The sequence below is a fragment of the Solanum pennellii genome, chromosome 3, assembly GCF_001406875.1.
Source record: "Solanum pennellii chromosome 3, SPENNV200".
Lineage (NCBI taxonomy): Eukaryota > Viridiplantae > Streptophyta > Magnoliopsida > Solanales > Solanaceae > Solanum > Solanum pennellii.
In genome coordinates this window covers 40,664,189-40,682,162 of record NC_028639.1, presented here as the reverse complement: position 1 = coordinate 40,682,162, position 17,974 = coordinate 40,664,189, and the positions used below count along the sequence as shown (strand labels likewise).

The following is a 17,974-nucleotide window of genomic DNA, read 5'->3' as shown; positions in this document are numbered from 1 at the left end:
AAGTATGAATTATATCAGAGCCTTAGAGATTTCATAGTATTGGTGAAATCTTCTATACTCTAGCAAATCGATAAGCCTAAATGGCTATGTTGTAAACTTAATCTTGAAGGTATGTAATTATTATTTCAATATGGTTAATGTAGGTTTATATACTGCCGTAGACTCATAATATGTATGAAATATGATCTAAATCAATCCAAGGTAAATTAGCTAATGATCTATGTTATTCTACTTTTCTAGTATGTTGATGTGTTGTATTATGATATAGTATAATCTTGTAGTGACTAGTACATGGTTTCTTATATGTTTGAAGTAAATTTATCTACTTCCATATATGTGTTTAATTGATGAATAAGGTATATTTATCAATGATGATCAAAGGGTGAGAAATTGGTAAGAATGCTTATTCTCTCTACTCTTCTACTACTCTATTTCTTTATAGTAATGTTGATGAAGCCTTGCATGGCATTGTGTGGTGTATGGTCCACTTATGGTGGAGTTGTTTACTTTATTGTCATTATATATGTGTTTACCATGAACTTGAAGGCAAATTGATGAATATATGATTTAGAGATTTAGATGATATCTTTATGATTTAATTGTGCCTATCTTCCTATCTAGTTGTGATCTAGGTTGTGTGGCTATTGTATGAGCATGTGCATATTCATGTTAGGGTATTGTATAGCTTCTGTCATTGATGTGTCAATATGGTTAGTAGCCGCTACCCACGTACCGCTTATATGAAAGTATAAATAGCTAAGTTAGGAGCCTTGGTTATAATGTTTATATTTCTTGCCTCCTATGCTATTATGTGTTGTGTGGTATGTTCTTGGAAGTATAATGTGGTCTAAGAGGGTGGCTGCCTCAGGGAGTAATTGATAGCCATTATGTTATCATGTTGACCAATGTACACACACTCTCACTTACATGCATGTTCCATGTAGTATAGGTTATGGTGTCTAAATGAAAGGTTGTTCTCATATTCACTAATGTCTACTACTATGCATTTAAAGTATATGTATGTGAAGTATGTTATGTATTCCTTGCTAGGATGACTTGATAGGTGTATTAGTATGGGCAAGGGTATGGGACTTTTTCTATATATTGCACATGTGTATGTTGAAGGGATAGTTCCTATGTTTGGTTTCTATGTATATGAAGGATGAATATATGAACATGTTATGAATATGATGTATATGATATGATGAGGTATGAATGTGTATAGTGTCTTAGTAGTTATGTGAAAGGATTGCTCATATAGTTATGCCTATAGACTCATGCATTGATATATGAACATGTGTGACATTATCTGATATGTGAAAAGTTTGCTCACATCTATGTATACACTCACACACATGAATGATGATCTAGTTAATGGAGGAACATTGAGAGGTGTTTCACAGAATACTCCAAAACTAGATAGGTGCTTGAATATGATATAAGCATATGAATAATGAATATCCAAAGCCTATGTTTTTATAAATAAATGTAATAAAGGATTTTCAATAAAGGGAACTTAGCTAGCACCGAGTGAACTTGTAGATGAGTGGGTGACACTTTCAAAAGAGGGAAGGTAGGGTTCACTACGTTCCTCATGTGAGGGAGTGACACTTTCCCAAGTAGGGGAGGTAGGGTTAACTACGGTCCTCACGGGATGGATAGCCTCATGACCCAACAAAGGGTGTAGAGTTGATATTTCCATGATTTTCCCCAAGTTCCATAAACTATGCTTGCCATAAAGGATCTAGCAAAGTGAATTCACTTCGGGAGGTAGGAACACCTTCCATTGGTGTAAGACTCAACAACACCAAATTCCATGTTTAGCACCCATGGTCTTAGTATCGGTTGAGGCTATAGTTTCCCTAAAGTAAAAATTGACAATGGAAGTTAAATAACTAGGTCCCTAAATAGAATGACTTAAGGGAGGTTACTTAGGATAGGTGGAAGTAATGAACTCATCTAGACATTGCAAAAGTAGATCTTTAGGATGTTCTAGGAAGGTGTTCTAACCCATGTCACTATGTATGTGTTCCCTATGCATGACTTTGTAGTATTTTTCTACTTGTTATGAAGATTTTCATGACATGAGTCTTTATGTATGATGTTGATCTTATTGACTATATGATGAAGGTCTTGACTTAACTATGTTTATGTGGTATTATACTTTTATGATTGTATATGTTGTCTTGTGTAGATAATACGTATGATTTTTTTTGGGTTCCTAAGGTGATACATTGCACCAAGTATCCCTTAAGGATTACTTGGGAGACTAATAAATTAAAAGAAATAGTTCATTTTAAAGAGGAATGACTTCACTGTAAAGTGACCTCCAATTGGACTTGAATTCGATAAGTGCTTTTCTATGATGTTTGGCCTTTGATAGTTTTCTATGATGTATGAAAATGATATATATGCTATAAAGGTTTTATGATGATTTACACAAAATGACATGAAGTATGATTTCAAAGAAAATGTCCCTTTTTAAATTCATGTTTTTGCATGGTTGCCATACATAGTACATTATTGTGCTAATCCCATTCTTCTCTACTTTTTATACAAAGTGTAGGTTATGGATGCTTAATGGATGTCTTGAATGGTGGAGAGATTTATATATGATTCCCAAGATCAATGAAAGGAATCCTTAAGTTCAAGGATCTCCTACTTATGTCTCTACTGTAAAGTCTTTAAATATTGTATACTTTGTATTATGTTTCAGGGGTCGTGTCCCTAATGTACTCCATAGTTATTGAGTCTATGATGGCAAGATGGGGAATTATGGTTATTCACTTATGGAAACCCTTTTTATATCTATTGAGGCATTGTAGTTATCCACCTCAATAGATTTATGCTAGACCTTCCTTCCCACATTAGAAAGGGGCACACACTCATATTCAAGTTCAATCAGTGGTAAGCTGAGTTCCCTTTATTAAAAAGTCATTATTACATTACTTTATAAAATATAGCTTACGAGATTCATCCCCTCATATGCTTAGCTCACATGTCATAAATGAAAGTTCATCAACCTAAATTATGTGAGAAGATCCTTTAACATAGACATAGCATATGTATTAGCACTATCTAGTTTAGGATTCACTTGAGCACACCTTTCAAGGCTCCTCTATTGACTAGAACATCATTCATATCTGTGTGTGCATACATAAATGTGACCAAACTTTCACATAACACATAATGTCACACATGTTCATATATCAATGTATAAGTCTATGTGTGTACCTATATGAGCAATCCTTTCATATCAAAACTCCAAGACACTATGCACATTCATACTTCATCATACCATATACATAACATCATAGCATATAAGTCATATTCATAATATGTTCATAAAATCCTATGCATGTCGTTAGAAGACCAACCTAAGAACTCTAACATCAAGGTGCACACATGCAATGCGTAGTCAAAGTCCCATACCCTTTCCTATGCTAGTACATCTATCATCTCATCCTAGTGAATGGTACATCACACAACATCATAGAATGGTTAGCATAGCATATGACTCATTTATGTAATACTTACAACCTACTTACAATAAACTTTAGCCTTTTTGTACCTATCTTAGCTTAACATCATATCTAGCATTATAAAACCTCATCATACGCAGCAAGTACATATATCCTTAACATTACCATTTAAATGCTCATAACAATAGTAACATCACCTATATTCACAACTAGAGAAGAACACTAGGCACAAGTTACATATAAGGTGATCATCATAACCACTCCTTTATATAATCATCAATTTCCCTTAAATTACATGTTCAAAATGTATATAATGACAATAAATTAAACACCGCCACCATAAGTGGACCATACCACACAATGACATATAAGGCTTCATCAACTACATTAATATATAAAACTAGAGGAGATAAGCACTCTTACTCATTTCTCACCCTTTGATCATCATTGATCAATACACCTTTTTATCAACAACTCATATATTTATGAAGGCAAATGCCCCTTATATAGACATACATGATGACCTTTCATCTTTATTAAAAGTATAAAGATTGGATTAACAAGGGAAATGATAATCCCTGAAAAGATAGATATCCAGGAAGAAATAGTAAGAGTCAAGTATACCATTTAGTAACTGTGTAAATAGTAAGAGTCAAGTTACTATGTAAATAGTATAGGCCAATTGTCTTTTAATAAAGATGAAAGGTCATCATGTATGTCTATATAAGGGGCATTTGCCTTCATAAATAAAACACACCTCTTCCACTACTCTCTTCTCTCTCTATAATCCGCTTCCACCCCACATTGGTATATGTGCCTACATGGGATGTGTCCTACTTCTACTATTGGCCCGTAGAACAAACATCCAACAGAGTAGGTTCATTACACCGGATTCCATCCATACCTAGTATGGTCTATATCGTTTATTATCTATGCTCGTCATATGGGATACCTACTAGTTTTCTAGAAGTTCTATACAGTTTAGGTGGTGATATGGGACATTATCTAGAAATTGCACGATTAAACTCTGAAGATGTTAGAGAGTGAGTGCCCAAGTCTTCTCCAAGACCATTACTTGAATGTCCTTCTGTGTTGAATGTCTCTTAAATGAACTAATAAATATAATGACATAAGTTGGAAAGTATTTAATGATTAAGTACTTACCTAGAGTAGTTTAAGGATTGCTTAATTAAGGTATGAAAGGGGCATTTGAATGGTAACTTTATGTCTTACCTAGGGAAGTCTTAAGAATGACTCTAGATAGGGAAAGTAAATTTGATAAGTAGACATGATCTAAACTTAGGTAGTAAGCTTGGAGGAGGTGTATGGGCGGTCTCTTCTTGCATTACTTAAGTAAGTCTTTTGATAACCTTTCGGAATAGAATTTCATAATAAATGTATACTTTGTGTATAGAGAGAATTATCGTATCTTTGGTAGTCTAAAGGATCTCTTAGGTGTGTGTGAAGGAATTGTATTGGCGGTCGCTTCATAACTCACACAAGTGAACCTTAGAATCATCTTTGGTAGGAGGATCTCATGTATATGTAATTTGTATGTGATAGTGATTCTATTTTGTAATGTGTGTGTTTTATAGAATAATATAGTGAAGTTACAGTGAAGTTCATTGTAAGCTCACTGTAAAGTTCATTAAATTGATATAAATTGCCTTTGACTTTTATTGTGTTCTAAATGAGATATTTGGTGCTTACAGGTGGTTCTTATACTTTTAATGTGATGTTTTTACCAAAAAGAGCATATTTCTCATAAATGTCACTTCTCATGTTTTATGCATTAATTCATACTTAGTACATGTGTTTGTATTAATTCAATACATTTTGTTATATCTAAATGTGTAGGTGGAAGATGAGAAGCATCTTGAAGCAAAGTTTGGAAACTAGCATTCTTTCAAGCAAGTTGAAGTATCTCCTCACTTGACTCGAGGGCATAACTATATTTAAATTTCTTTTAATTCAATGTATTGTAATAGACTGAGTATTTCTATGTTCATATTGTATGGGTCGTGTCGCAAGAATTCTTGAGTCTAAGATTGCATAGATGGGACTTAGTGTTTTCAATGATTTTAATATGAAAGATGTTTTAAGATATTTCATGTGAAAAAATTTTAATTTTGCACTATTTTTCATACATGTATGCAATGAATGATGTCTAAGGGCTTGTACAAGACCTCCGAGAGGTCAAGTACGCCATGTTGCACTCTGAGAGTGCCATATAATCTAGGGTGTGCTCTCGGGATGTGACAATATTGGTATCAGTGTAAAGGATTATGAAAGTGGTCTTAGGAATCAAAAATTCTCATAAAGCAACGTCTAGTAGAGTCTTGATCAACGGTGTCAGTCGTCACATATATATTAGCAAGAGGATATAGTATGATAGAGTTCCACATTCTTCATCAATTTTGTGTCGTGCTTATAGAGTTGGAGTTATAAGTGTTTGTTCCTAATCACTTCTCTTGTGTTTATAGGAGAAGAATACTCTAAGGATTGCCGCAAGAAGGTTTGAAGAAGGAAGGGTGAATAAGAAAGTTCCTTCTCAAGTTTAGCAAGTTCCTCAAGGTGCTCAATGTTGTCAAATTCCTCCACAAGGTGTTCAAATCACTATTGGAGGTCAAGGTAATGAGGTTCCGGTTGTTCTCCCGTAAATGACTAATGGGGAGATTAGAGAGGCTTTACCTACTTTTGTTTGAGCCATAACTACCCATATGAATAGGGGTATTGAACCTAGAATGAATGTTGTGAACAGTACTAGGACCTCTAGACTGACTGACTTTGTGAGGATGAATCCTCCTATCTTTCTTGGATCTAAGGTGGGAGAGGATCCCAAAGAGTTTCTACATAGTGTGTATAAGGTATTGAGTGTCATGGGGTGACTTCTTGGGATAAGGTGGAGTTAACTTCGTACAATTGAGAGATGTTTGTCTATTGCGGTACACTCCATGGAAAGATAATAGGCCGGTAGAGTCGGGTCTAATCGAGTGGGAAGAGGTTAAGGAGGCTTTCATAGGAATGTACTTTCCCCGTGATAGGAGGGATTTTAAGGTTGAAGAGTTTACTAATCTCAAGCACGACAATATGATTGTTGAGATGTATTCCTTTAAATTTACTAGGTTTTCTAGGTATGTTCCATCCTTTGTGTCTATCCATAGGGATTAGATGAGTAAGTTTTTGACCGGCGTTTTTGACCTTGTGAAATAAGAGTGTCGTACGGCCATGCTCCGTGGTAACATGAACTTGTCTAGACTCATGGTGTATGGTCAATCCATAGAGGAGGCTAAGCTTAGTAGGATTTCTAGAAACTTGAATAGGGGTGGACAAAGTGATAAAAATCTACCTAGGTTCAAGAAGAGTTCTCAAACACAAGATGAACCTAGAGATCCTAAGTTCAAACTTGAGAAGGGTAGTGTTTCTCAAGATGGTAAGCCTACTTGTGCTACTTGTAGGAAGAAGCACTATGGGAAATGTCGAGTTGGTACCAGGAATTGTATTGGTTATGATAAGTATGAACAAAAGGTGAGGGATTGTCCTAATATTCCAACTAGAGGAAAAGAAGGTAAGAAAGATCCTCCTAGTATTTCGGAAGGTGGTTTTCCAAAGGGGAGGCTCGTTTCTATGCACTCTGGGAAAGAGGATCAAAGCAGGATGATAAAGATGATGTTTGTAACTTATAGTTTCTCCCTTTAGTTGTTATGAGTTCCTTCTAAGTTGGGCAGTGTGGTGACTAGTAGAGTTTTGATTGTTGTCTCATCTCTTGTATTCAATTCAAGCATGAGACTTAGAAAGTCATAGTAGCATGTTGCATTGTTGCATTGTGTTTAGGAGTCTTGTTGGAATTGAATTTCACTGATTCCTTGCATTGTGCATTTTATAAAGTTATGGTGCTGTTGTGAATTAAGTTTATATGGTTATATATCTTATATTTTCATGCTTTCATCATTCATTTCTTAAGTGTTGCATATTGAAAAATCTGAGTATAAATCACTATAAGTTGGCAGTTTACTGTAAGATTTTTCAAATTTTGACTAAATTGTTCTTTTATTCAAATTTTTTTGTAGTGTGTATATAATTGATGTATATGATCATGATACTGAGTGGATAAGGTGTTCCTCCTATTTGAAATGAAGAATGTTAGTGTTATTGCATAATGAGTCGTAGATTTGTTTCTATCCTATTGTTGTGTTTTTGAGTGTCTAAATGTATGTGAAATTGGTGTTCTTCCTAATTATGTATTGTTTATGGTGTGGTATGGTTAGGTACTTCTAGTATTGAGCTTCTTATATCTTGCAAGTGCTAAAAAGATGCAAGTGTGATTCGAGGACGAATGTTGTCCCAGTGGGGGAGATTGTAACACCTCAGAAATGACTTAGGTGTAACTAGATCTTAACGCTTGTGTCTTGATGTTTTGAAGTCCTTAAATGGTTTATAATTCGGTTAGTAGGAAGTGTTTCAAGTTTCGTGATGTTTGGATATAAAAGTTGAAGAACGTCCATGACGTTCGAAAGGTTTGCCTAGGAATGACCTTGTGTGTCTTAGCATGTTTCCTCGAGTTTTACATGTTTATTTTTGATGAAATTGAGGTGAGAGGTCCTAAAATCATATACAAACATATTCAGGTTGGAAACTTATGGGACAAATTCCCCAAGGACCAACTAATGGTCCTTGAGGAAGGACCCATCTTGGAGTCCAAAAATGCCTAAAAGGCAGTCCCACCTACAGAGGCAATCGACGCCCAATAGGCTGGTCAACGCTCCGTAGGTTGAGGGCATCGATGGGGAATTAAGCTCGAAAGGATGTCCTTCCAAATAACAGCATCTTACCTAAACCACGGACCAATAATACGGTAAGTTGGTTGGATGACAGGGTGTAGGTGAGGCAGGCGTTGTTTGGGTGTGTAACCTACGTAGTTCACTGTTAAGTGAAGGGTGAAGTGATATTTTCAACCCACATCCAAATAAATGTTTAGGAGGTTTTCCAGGGGTATTTTGGCTATTATAAATAGTTTTATAAGTCTTAAACACCTAGATGAATTCATAATTCTAAATCAAAACCCAAATTCTCTAAGAAATTCTCAAGAACTCCATTGGAGCCAAATTCAATATATAACTTGTATTGAAGGTTTGTTTGGTGATTCTTCATCAATTTTTCGTCAAATTCGTGGTCTAGAATCAATTAAGGTATGGCCTTCATCCTTGAATCTCTTTTTTTTCATGGAGCCAATCTTCAAACTGAAATTTAAACTCTTTTAAAGATGAACTTGTCCAATTTTGTAATGTATCCATAGGTTTTTGCATGAAATGTTTTGAATCATTGTATATTGATTGAATTGTTATTAATTACATGATTGTAACCTAAAAACTCTATGAACCCATTTAATTCATGTAACCCTACATTTTACTGCTTTATGGGTAAATTGATTATGCCTGAATGCTATTGAATATTTATGTGGTTTTATTACGGCTATAGAATTATGATAGAATCATGCTAGAATTATTAGTTTGCTTCCTAATTTCATAAATTCATCTTTAATTATCTTTGATACATTGTATATTGTAATTATTGGATTGAATTGACGATCATGGCCATTGACAAGGGCCTTGAGTATTGTGTTAGTTAAGTTTACTATGGATTGAAGTTGTGAGGATTGGATCAATGGTATGTGCACTTAACAATCTCTAAATTATGTATTCTAGTACTTAGATGATTATTATGTTTTGTACGGTCCACTTATGGTAGAGGTGCTTATGTGTTATAATTGTGACTAATGTGGCCTAGTCGGCAATACTTTATGAATTGTGAATGATGTGGCCTCGTCGAGATTACTTTATGTGTTATGTATTTATCATGTTATAACGTGATTATGTGAATATTATCTATTTCAAGATGACTTTTGTTTTTAGGTGGAGTCAAAGCATGAGTTGTTCTACTTGATGATGTGAGTCACTAGTGGACTATTGTATAGTCCTTATGTGGATTGCTTGATGTTGAAATATGATGTTTCTTGATAGATTATGTGATACTTAAGTTGATTATAGTATAGTAGTGAGTAGGATGAACTATAGATGATATTGGTTTTACCTATGTGCTTCTAGTATCATATGCAATATGTGATATGGTGAAGTATGAGTGTGTCTTGCTTTGGTAGACTTGCGTCTCTTACTAGATACATATACAATGAGAATTTCAAGGATGAACTACCATACCTCAAGGAGAAGAAACCCATGATATTTTGATGAATAAAACGTCCAAAACCTTCACTCGTAGCTCTTCCTTGAGTTCTAGCTTCTATGGAGTTTGAGAGAGTTCTTTCTTAAGGGAAGGATTTGAATATGTGAAAATGAGGTCTTGTCTAGATCTAGGACTATAAACCAGATTAGAAGAATTTAAAGACCCTAAAATAATCATCCATGGTTCCTAAAATACTTGGGGAGAATTTACAAAAACACCCCAAGCATAGTTGTGTCTAGACTAATTTTGCAGGACCACCATTGACACATCATAGCAACGGGGCGTCGATTAGACGACTGCCCATGTTGTTAACCATCGATTGTTTCCTAGGCTGGACAATAGGGGGTTAAGCTCCAACCAACAAGGGTGTAGCTACGCCCCCAATCGACGGCCCATCAATAGGAGTACATTCCATTGGTGAAAGGCGTCGATTGGACAGTGAACTTGGCAGTTTCTGCCTAAACATTGTAGTCCTTTTCTAGGACCCCTTGTGGGTCCTAGATGGAGTCTTACCCAGACTTTAAACCCCTATACATTGTAATTTAGATATTAACAACTTCCACCATCAATTTGGACTCCAAATAACTCAACAAATATGCCAAGGCACACAAGAACTCACTTAAGCGCATAGAGGTCTACTCGTCGAACGTCTTGGACGTCCCTTGACGTTTGATGTTCAAACTCAAACAAACTTTATTCACTGACTACTAACATAATAAGTAACCATTTAAGGACATAAAAACCTCATCGCATACATGCTTATCTCTAGTTTCACCTAGTTCATTTTAGGGATGTCACATCTTTGTAGTTATGAAATGATATGAGAACGTGTATATTGAACGAATAATGATTGAAATAGTACATTTCTATATTAAAATATTGTTAATAGTTCATGTGCTTCATTTATAATTATGAGATGGGATAGAAGGTAAAAAGGTAATGTGTGTGGCCAAGGTGGTTTCTAATGGATGCTTTGTAGGGTTGGTAGTATGGGATACAAACTCTACATAGCACAAGTGCACTTTAGGAAGTGCTAAGGTCATGACGAAAATTAATGGAAGATTGCCTTATGTGTTGTGTTAATGATATGAATGGCTTTCAAAAACTTCATAAATGCATACTTTTTATATAAATGCTCTTTTCTCATATTTCCAAGGTTTTATGCATATCCGCATACTTCGTGAATTAATTGTGCAAACCCCTTTCTGTTTTTTTTATCTTGAGTATAGGTTATGGCTAATTGGGTTGCTTCTACATCTTTGAAGAAAGCTTGGACTTGTTATATCCAAGACTTATGATAGGTTCTCAATGGTGCGAGGACTAATACACTTGATGCCACTTTATGATTTCTCTATTGGATGTACTAGACTTAGTAGTCTCTTCTTATGTACTTTTGTTCTGAAAGATTGTTGAGTCTAAAAGGCTAAGGACCCTATTTGAAGACTTTATGTTTAATTTGTATTATTAGATGGTGTATGTGTGACAATGGTCTTTGATTAATACAATTTTGATTTATAAAACGGAAGTTTAAATGTCAATTGTAAAAATATTTAAATTCTGCATTATATCACGACCCAAAAATACCCACTAGAAGTAAGGGAGAACCCTTGGGTCATGACCTGGCGTACTTTACCCTTTGGGGTCTTGTACAAGTCCTTAACTATTGTTTATTACATAAGACATGAAAAGTAATGCAGAATTAAAACTTTTCACGACATTAAATAAAAAGCGAGATTTCCAAAAATATTTAGAGAATCTCATCATCACAAGCCTACTTAAAGGCACGATATAATATCTTAGGGACACATCCCCTACACTGAAACAAGAATACATAATAAGTCTTAACATTAAAACTAAGAAAAACATAAAGTATGTCCTCAAATATATGAGGACATACAAAATCTTGAGAGAGTAAATTTCCCAAGCTTCGCCTTCAAATATTCCAAAAGCTTCCAACCTATACTTATAGAGTATAGAAAAGTATGGAGTTAGTACAAGTAATATACTAAGTATGACATATGCAAAAACATGCAAAAAGGGACACTTTTAGTATAAATACATTTTCATGCCTATTAAGTAAAACATTCATGAATATAGAAGTAAAACTGCAAAAGAAACATCATTAAATACTTATGGAAGGATTTCCATAATTTCAAATCAATGGACCCATTTATTGTGAATTAACCAAAATGTTACAGTGAACTTCTATAACTTCACACTAAACAATATATATCTAAAAATAGTGAACTTCCAAGGTATTGCCAATGAGGAAATGAACTCATTTCCTTAGGAGTTTCCTTACCGAGGTTATACTAAGACTCACCAATGTAAGACATGAAGGAAGTACGCATATGCCTCCATCAATATACACCAAAGTGATCCTCAAAACTACCTTTTTTTGGCTTACTCACCTCGGGAGAACAAGCCACCACTTCAATAACAAGTCATTGGAATAACACCTAAATAAGACACAAAGACTTCCCTTTCGGAATGCATACTTAGTGCAATGAGTAGATCGCGTCCCATACCACCACCTACCCTAAGTAGTACACTGTTTTAGAAGTCTTTGCACCAAGACTCCTCTTTCAGAAGGTCCTACCTAGATCAATGGATATATAGTGTACCATACCACCACTTATCCCAAGTAGAACGTTATTTTAGGAGACTTAGTTCATTCAATTCATACAAGACTCATAAGGAATCCCCTTTCGGAATGCCTACTTTGTGCTATGGATAAATAGCATACCATTCCACTACCTACCCTAAGTAGCACACTCTTTCAGAAGACTTAGCACATTCATTTCTTTTGTGGGGATTAGCTTAACCGACATAGACCATGAGAGCTAAACATGATATCATGATATTAACCCTTATCGACTGAGGGATCCTCACTTGCATAGAGTAAGCTGATTCTTTTAGCTTTTACAGTGCTTGACAAATAGCTACACCTATGCGAAAGCATAGTTAAGGGATAAGGAGATTGCTACTAAGTGAGTCATTCTCTAGTAAAAAGGAGTACTCAACTCAAAGGTACATTGGTATACAACATCTCAAGTCACTAAGTGTAACCATCTCTCCTTCATATCCTCTCGATGCTAGACATAACCCTCACGGATTCTAAACATTATATACTATAGGTTAAGAATAACTAGTGAACACCACATCTCAACTCAGGAAGGGCATTCATCCTCCGAACTATCTTTTGATGTAGTGAGGTTCCTACTTAACACATCATCTCAACTCACGTAGAGTGTCCACCTCAAAACTCCTCTATTTACTTAACTTATCTTCATTCATTCACTTAAGTGTATATGTGTACATTTGAGCACACCTATCACATAAGCATCATTTCATTTATACTAACTTCTATATATGCTTTAGACCTTCATTCATCAATACACACACGTTACATGCTTTATATAATCATACACTTCATTTGGGCATAATCTAAGCACAACATGTAATTCTAGCTTCATAATACACGATATAAGAACTATCTTTATTGTTTCTTCAATTCACATATTAGGAATTCAAAGACACACTTATATTGCATACGAAGGAATTAATCAAATTCTTCAAGTAAACATTGCCTCAAAGAAGGTGGACCATACCACTCAAGAGCAATTTATAATAACAATTATGCACTAAAATCAACTCACTATTCAACCAGGCAATCACCACCTGTAACCAATTTCTCAATATTTCATTATAATAAGGCCCTTAGCGAAGTATCTAAATCATAATAACAAAACAAGAAAACTGTCACGACCCAGATTCTGGAATCCCAATCGCAACAGGCGTCATTAACCTCTCAGAGGTTGCAGATAAGCCTCTTACTGCATTCCACACATTAATCTAGTAAAATTTGTGAAAACTTTAAATCTTTTTAAACCAATGAAGTATACATAGACTACATATTTTTCTTACATAGATACATCATATACTAAGCTCATGGTAAAGGACAACCATCTAGCATAAAGAATTAGTCGTAAATATAAGATGAATATATCATAATTATGTTTGTCAAACACGGCCTTATTACAAAGCTTCAAAATGAAAGTATGAAAGAAACGCTAGGGACAACATCTACTAACTATGTCTACTATTAGGCTAGACTAAAACCGAGGACCTACCAAATGGTCTTGAGAACGCTGATGTCAAAACCGCTGCAATGAGTCTTCAATCTGCTCTCTGACATGCACCTATAAATATAGTAAATTGCATAGGGTTAGTACACCACATTTACAAAGTATGGGCGTATGCACAAATACACATAAGTATATGCATGATGAACGAAAGCTCTTCCTAAATAACATGTCATTTCTGGAAAGTGTAGTTACTTGACTTTCTTAAATTGTTAGTTGTGAATTCTAGTATAAATACGATGTATTTTAATGCATTCAAAACACACAACTCATTTTTTATATGATTACCAGCAATTAGTGTCATCAACATAATTTTAGAACAACCCGGGCAAGGATTTGAGATTTTGATCCTCTTAGGCCGAGAGCTCCATTTGTACACTTAGATTATTTTTCAGTCTTTTTCTTCTTCTTGTTGTGTAGATCGATAATTTATTTGGTCGTATGTTTACTTACAAGTGCAATGATTGATTGTATCCCATACCCACAATGAATCATGTATGTAGTTCAAGAGATTAAGGAAATGAGTTAACTATAATTTGGGGCATGAATATATTTATAAGTCAATACTTATTGACTATACTCATTCTTTAGTTGATTGCATAATATGCATAGTTATTTGAGACACATAATTAAAACTTATGATCTTGCTTATTTGGGCATGAAGTCTTTCTAAGCCAATCTTTATTGGCTAAATACATAAGTTGATCATTATGGATTTCTTGGGCTTATCATTAAAACATATGATATTGCTTACTTTTGGCATGAAGTATTTACAAGCCAACTTTTATTGGCTAAATACATTAGTTGATCATTTTGGATAAGCATATTTGAATTACTTATTGGCTATTATAATTTACAAAATTAAAAAAGTCATTATAAGCCAATTTTACTTGGCTTTGATCATTTTCATGACATGAAGATTCATTATTAGCTATGCCCTTTAATTATTGTAAACTTCATTGGACACTATTTGACTATTCTTATAGCAAGTCATTTATTACATCAAGTATTCCTTAATGCTTCATAAGCAAGTCTATATTGGCTATGCCATCTATTTCATCATTCTCAAGTTAGGGAAGTTATGAAGTTTTGAGTTACTATTATGTTTCTATTCCCCTTTATTGGCATCATAAAAAAAGTCATTATAAGCCAATATTATTTGGCCTTTCCCATTATTTGCTGAAACTTCATGAGTTTGGTATTGGCAATTGACATTCTTAAGCTCTTCTTCATAGCTCACTTTGAACACACGTTCCATCATCATCCTTTCTTACTTTCATAGAGACATCTTTAGGAATAATATCATGCGAGCTAACGTGAAATCCAGTGTCATCCCCACACCGAAAAGAGGTGATTCAGCGATCAAATGAATATAGATCATTGAATTACATTAGAAGTGCATATAATATCATTTGATACTCTAACTACACAAGATTGGCATATGATTAGTATTTGCATTAATATTTGGGTATAGATTAAACACCATCTTTGTTAGCATAGGCCATTTTTAAATTCTTTCATGCTTGGTTGGCTATGTATTTTATTCATTAGCCAATGTTTTTAGTCATATAAAACATAAATTTATAGACATTACATTCATTGAATTACTTGGGTTATCATTTCAATCTTTTTGCTATATAAGATTTGCATAAGATAAATAATGGCATAAGAAATTGGTTATAGACTTCATAACCTTCTTTATTAGCATGAGACAAAGTTTCATTCAATCAAACTCAATTTGGGATATATTATTTATTTAACAAACACAACATCTTCAAAAAGTCACATTAACAGAAGGTATGCACAACAAACTGTAATCATCTTCTTACTTTACATTTTCGGACACAACTTAACATAGTATAATTCTCTTAACCAATCTTGGTTCGTGACTATAGGGTAACGTTTTCAAGACATATTGGAAAGCTTAATATTAATATTTGATAAATTTAACACCTTCATAACGCCATAGTAACAAAAATACAACATTCAGACAAACACATCAACACTTAAACAATTAAAGGTGTAACTAACACATTGTCCATTCATGATTCACGTTTTAAGCACTTCACTTTATACGATCATAACCACATAGGTTAATAGACATTCATAATTCAAGAATATTACACATATGATCAGCCAGCAGGACATTCAATAAACATTATCTCTAACCTATTCAACATGGAATCGAAAAGAATACTAAGGACAAGAGAGTTCGACAAGAACACAGGAACAAACCTAGTTTTCAAGATCTTTGAATCCTTGGAAAGAAAGTTATCATGGAAAAAGAAGTCCAGGATAGAATGCTATACCTTATGTAGAATTTAATCTTTGAATATCACCTTGCACGAAACCTTGAAGAAAACCTTGAATTCGCCTAAGAAATCTTTAGCGTTCTACGTTTTCTTGTGGTTTGTCGCCTACTGCCTTAGCGTCGTGAGTCTCAACATTTTTTATCGTGATTTTTAGGTATAGGAATCATTCCACTTAGGCTTAATAAGTAAATTTAATAAACTAATTAATCAATTACAAAAATGCCCCTCCTAAATTGACTAAACATAGGAAATGTTGACTTGTTCGAAAATATGAAAATTTGTGTTGACTATGGTTTCGGTCAAAATTTTGAATTTATATTAATTAAATGAATCCTTATTTTAAATAATTTAGGGACCTAGGATAAGTAATAAAGTACAGCTAAGTCTTTGGAACCAAAATCAACCCTTTAGGACCATCCTAGGTTAAGTACTAGGATGTTTCTTCAATTATACTAGGTTAGTGTAAGGATTTGATTTAAAACATTTAAACTAATTAATTAAATTAATAATTTAAGTAATTAGGTTACCTAAATTAATTAATAAAGTACCCTTAAGTCGTTAGGATCATAGTCAATCCTTTGAACCATCCTAGGTTAGGTACTAGGTTGTCTTTTTCTTGTTTTAACCAAAATCTGGAAATTGTCTTATGATTTATGTTTTGCACCTTTGAATTAATTGATTAAGTTGATAAATTTATTAATTAAGTAGCCTAGGTTAATTACAAAAGTATCCCTAGGTCGTTAGGACCTTAACTCACTCTTTGGACCATCCATGGTTAGGTACTAGGTTGTCTCTTAAACTAGTATTAGGTTAGTGTCAACCCGGTTAAGTCTTAGGTTGTCGGGTGCACTAATTGGTCCATTTCGGTTAGTCCTATGTTAATTGGCTATTTAGGTCAGTATCTTAGAGTCTAGAATTAGTTAGATAGCTAGGTCCCATATTGTTGAACCCATGTGCACGCCTACCCACCCTAACTACCCTAACCAAATTCGGTTAGGGTGGTCCCTCTTGGCCGTTTCTCTCTAGTCTTGCCCATGTGCTTGAACATGGGTTGGTTGTATATTTATAACTAACTATTCTTGATATCTTATTGGTAATGTTTACTTATTATCCCAAGGACCCTCACTGTGTCCTTCGGTACTGCTGAATTTACATGATCATTTTAAATGGTCATTTGGAATGGTACCTAGGCTTGACAATTGGATGCCTCGTATCTGAAGTGCTAAGTTATGAATAATTGTTTTTATCTTAGGGTCTTCATTGCAGGTACATTTCATAAACAAGATCAATAATGTTAGAAAATTGGCTAACACCCTTTAACCCAATATTTTCTACTATGCCCAATATTTTGCTTATTTGGGTATTATATAGAAATTGGCTAATACCCCTTAGCCAATTTTCTATTCTATGCCCAATATTTAACAATATTGGGCATCAGGATGCCTATGTACCCCCAATACACATTCTTATAGACCTATTGGGCTCTTCACTAGACATGTAACTTTTCCAAAATGTTACATTATCCCCCCTTTGTAACATTCATCCCCGGAAGACACTACATATCATTTTAAAAGGGTGATTTTCGAAAATACTTTAAGATGATTGAAACTTTTCTCTCTATGTATATCTGATTCACACTTAGTCTGGATGATGTAGATTACTCAGAGCTTATTAGAAGCTTCATATTTGAGATTGATGAACTTCCTTCTCAATCGCACTTAACTTGATGCACATCACAACTCATGCAACACAAAATCATGTCTATGCTACATAAAAACAGGAACATGAATGGAAG

General features: G+C 34.3%; 1 protein-coding gene across 1 annotated transcript; it reads left to right on the top strand.

Annotated features, from left to right (window-relative positions):
- The first annotated feature begins 6,710 nt into the window (after nucleotides 1–6,710).
- Nucleotides 6,711–7,181, top strand: LOC107013358. The gene has a single exon (XM_015213287.1). The coding sequence runs from the start codon at nucleotides 6,711–6,713 to the stop codon at nucleotides 7,179–7,181; it is 471 nt and encodes a 156-aa protein (XP_015068773.1).
- Nucleotides 7,182–17,974: the final 10,793 nt, after the last annotated feature.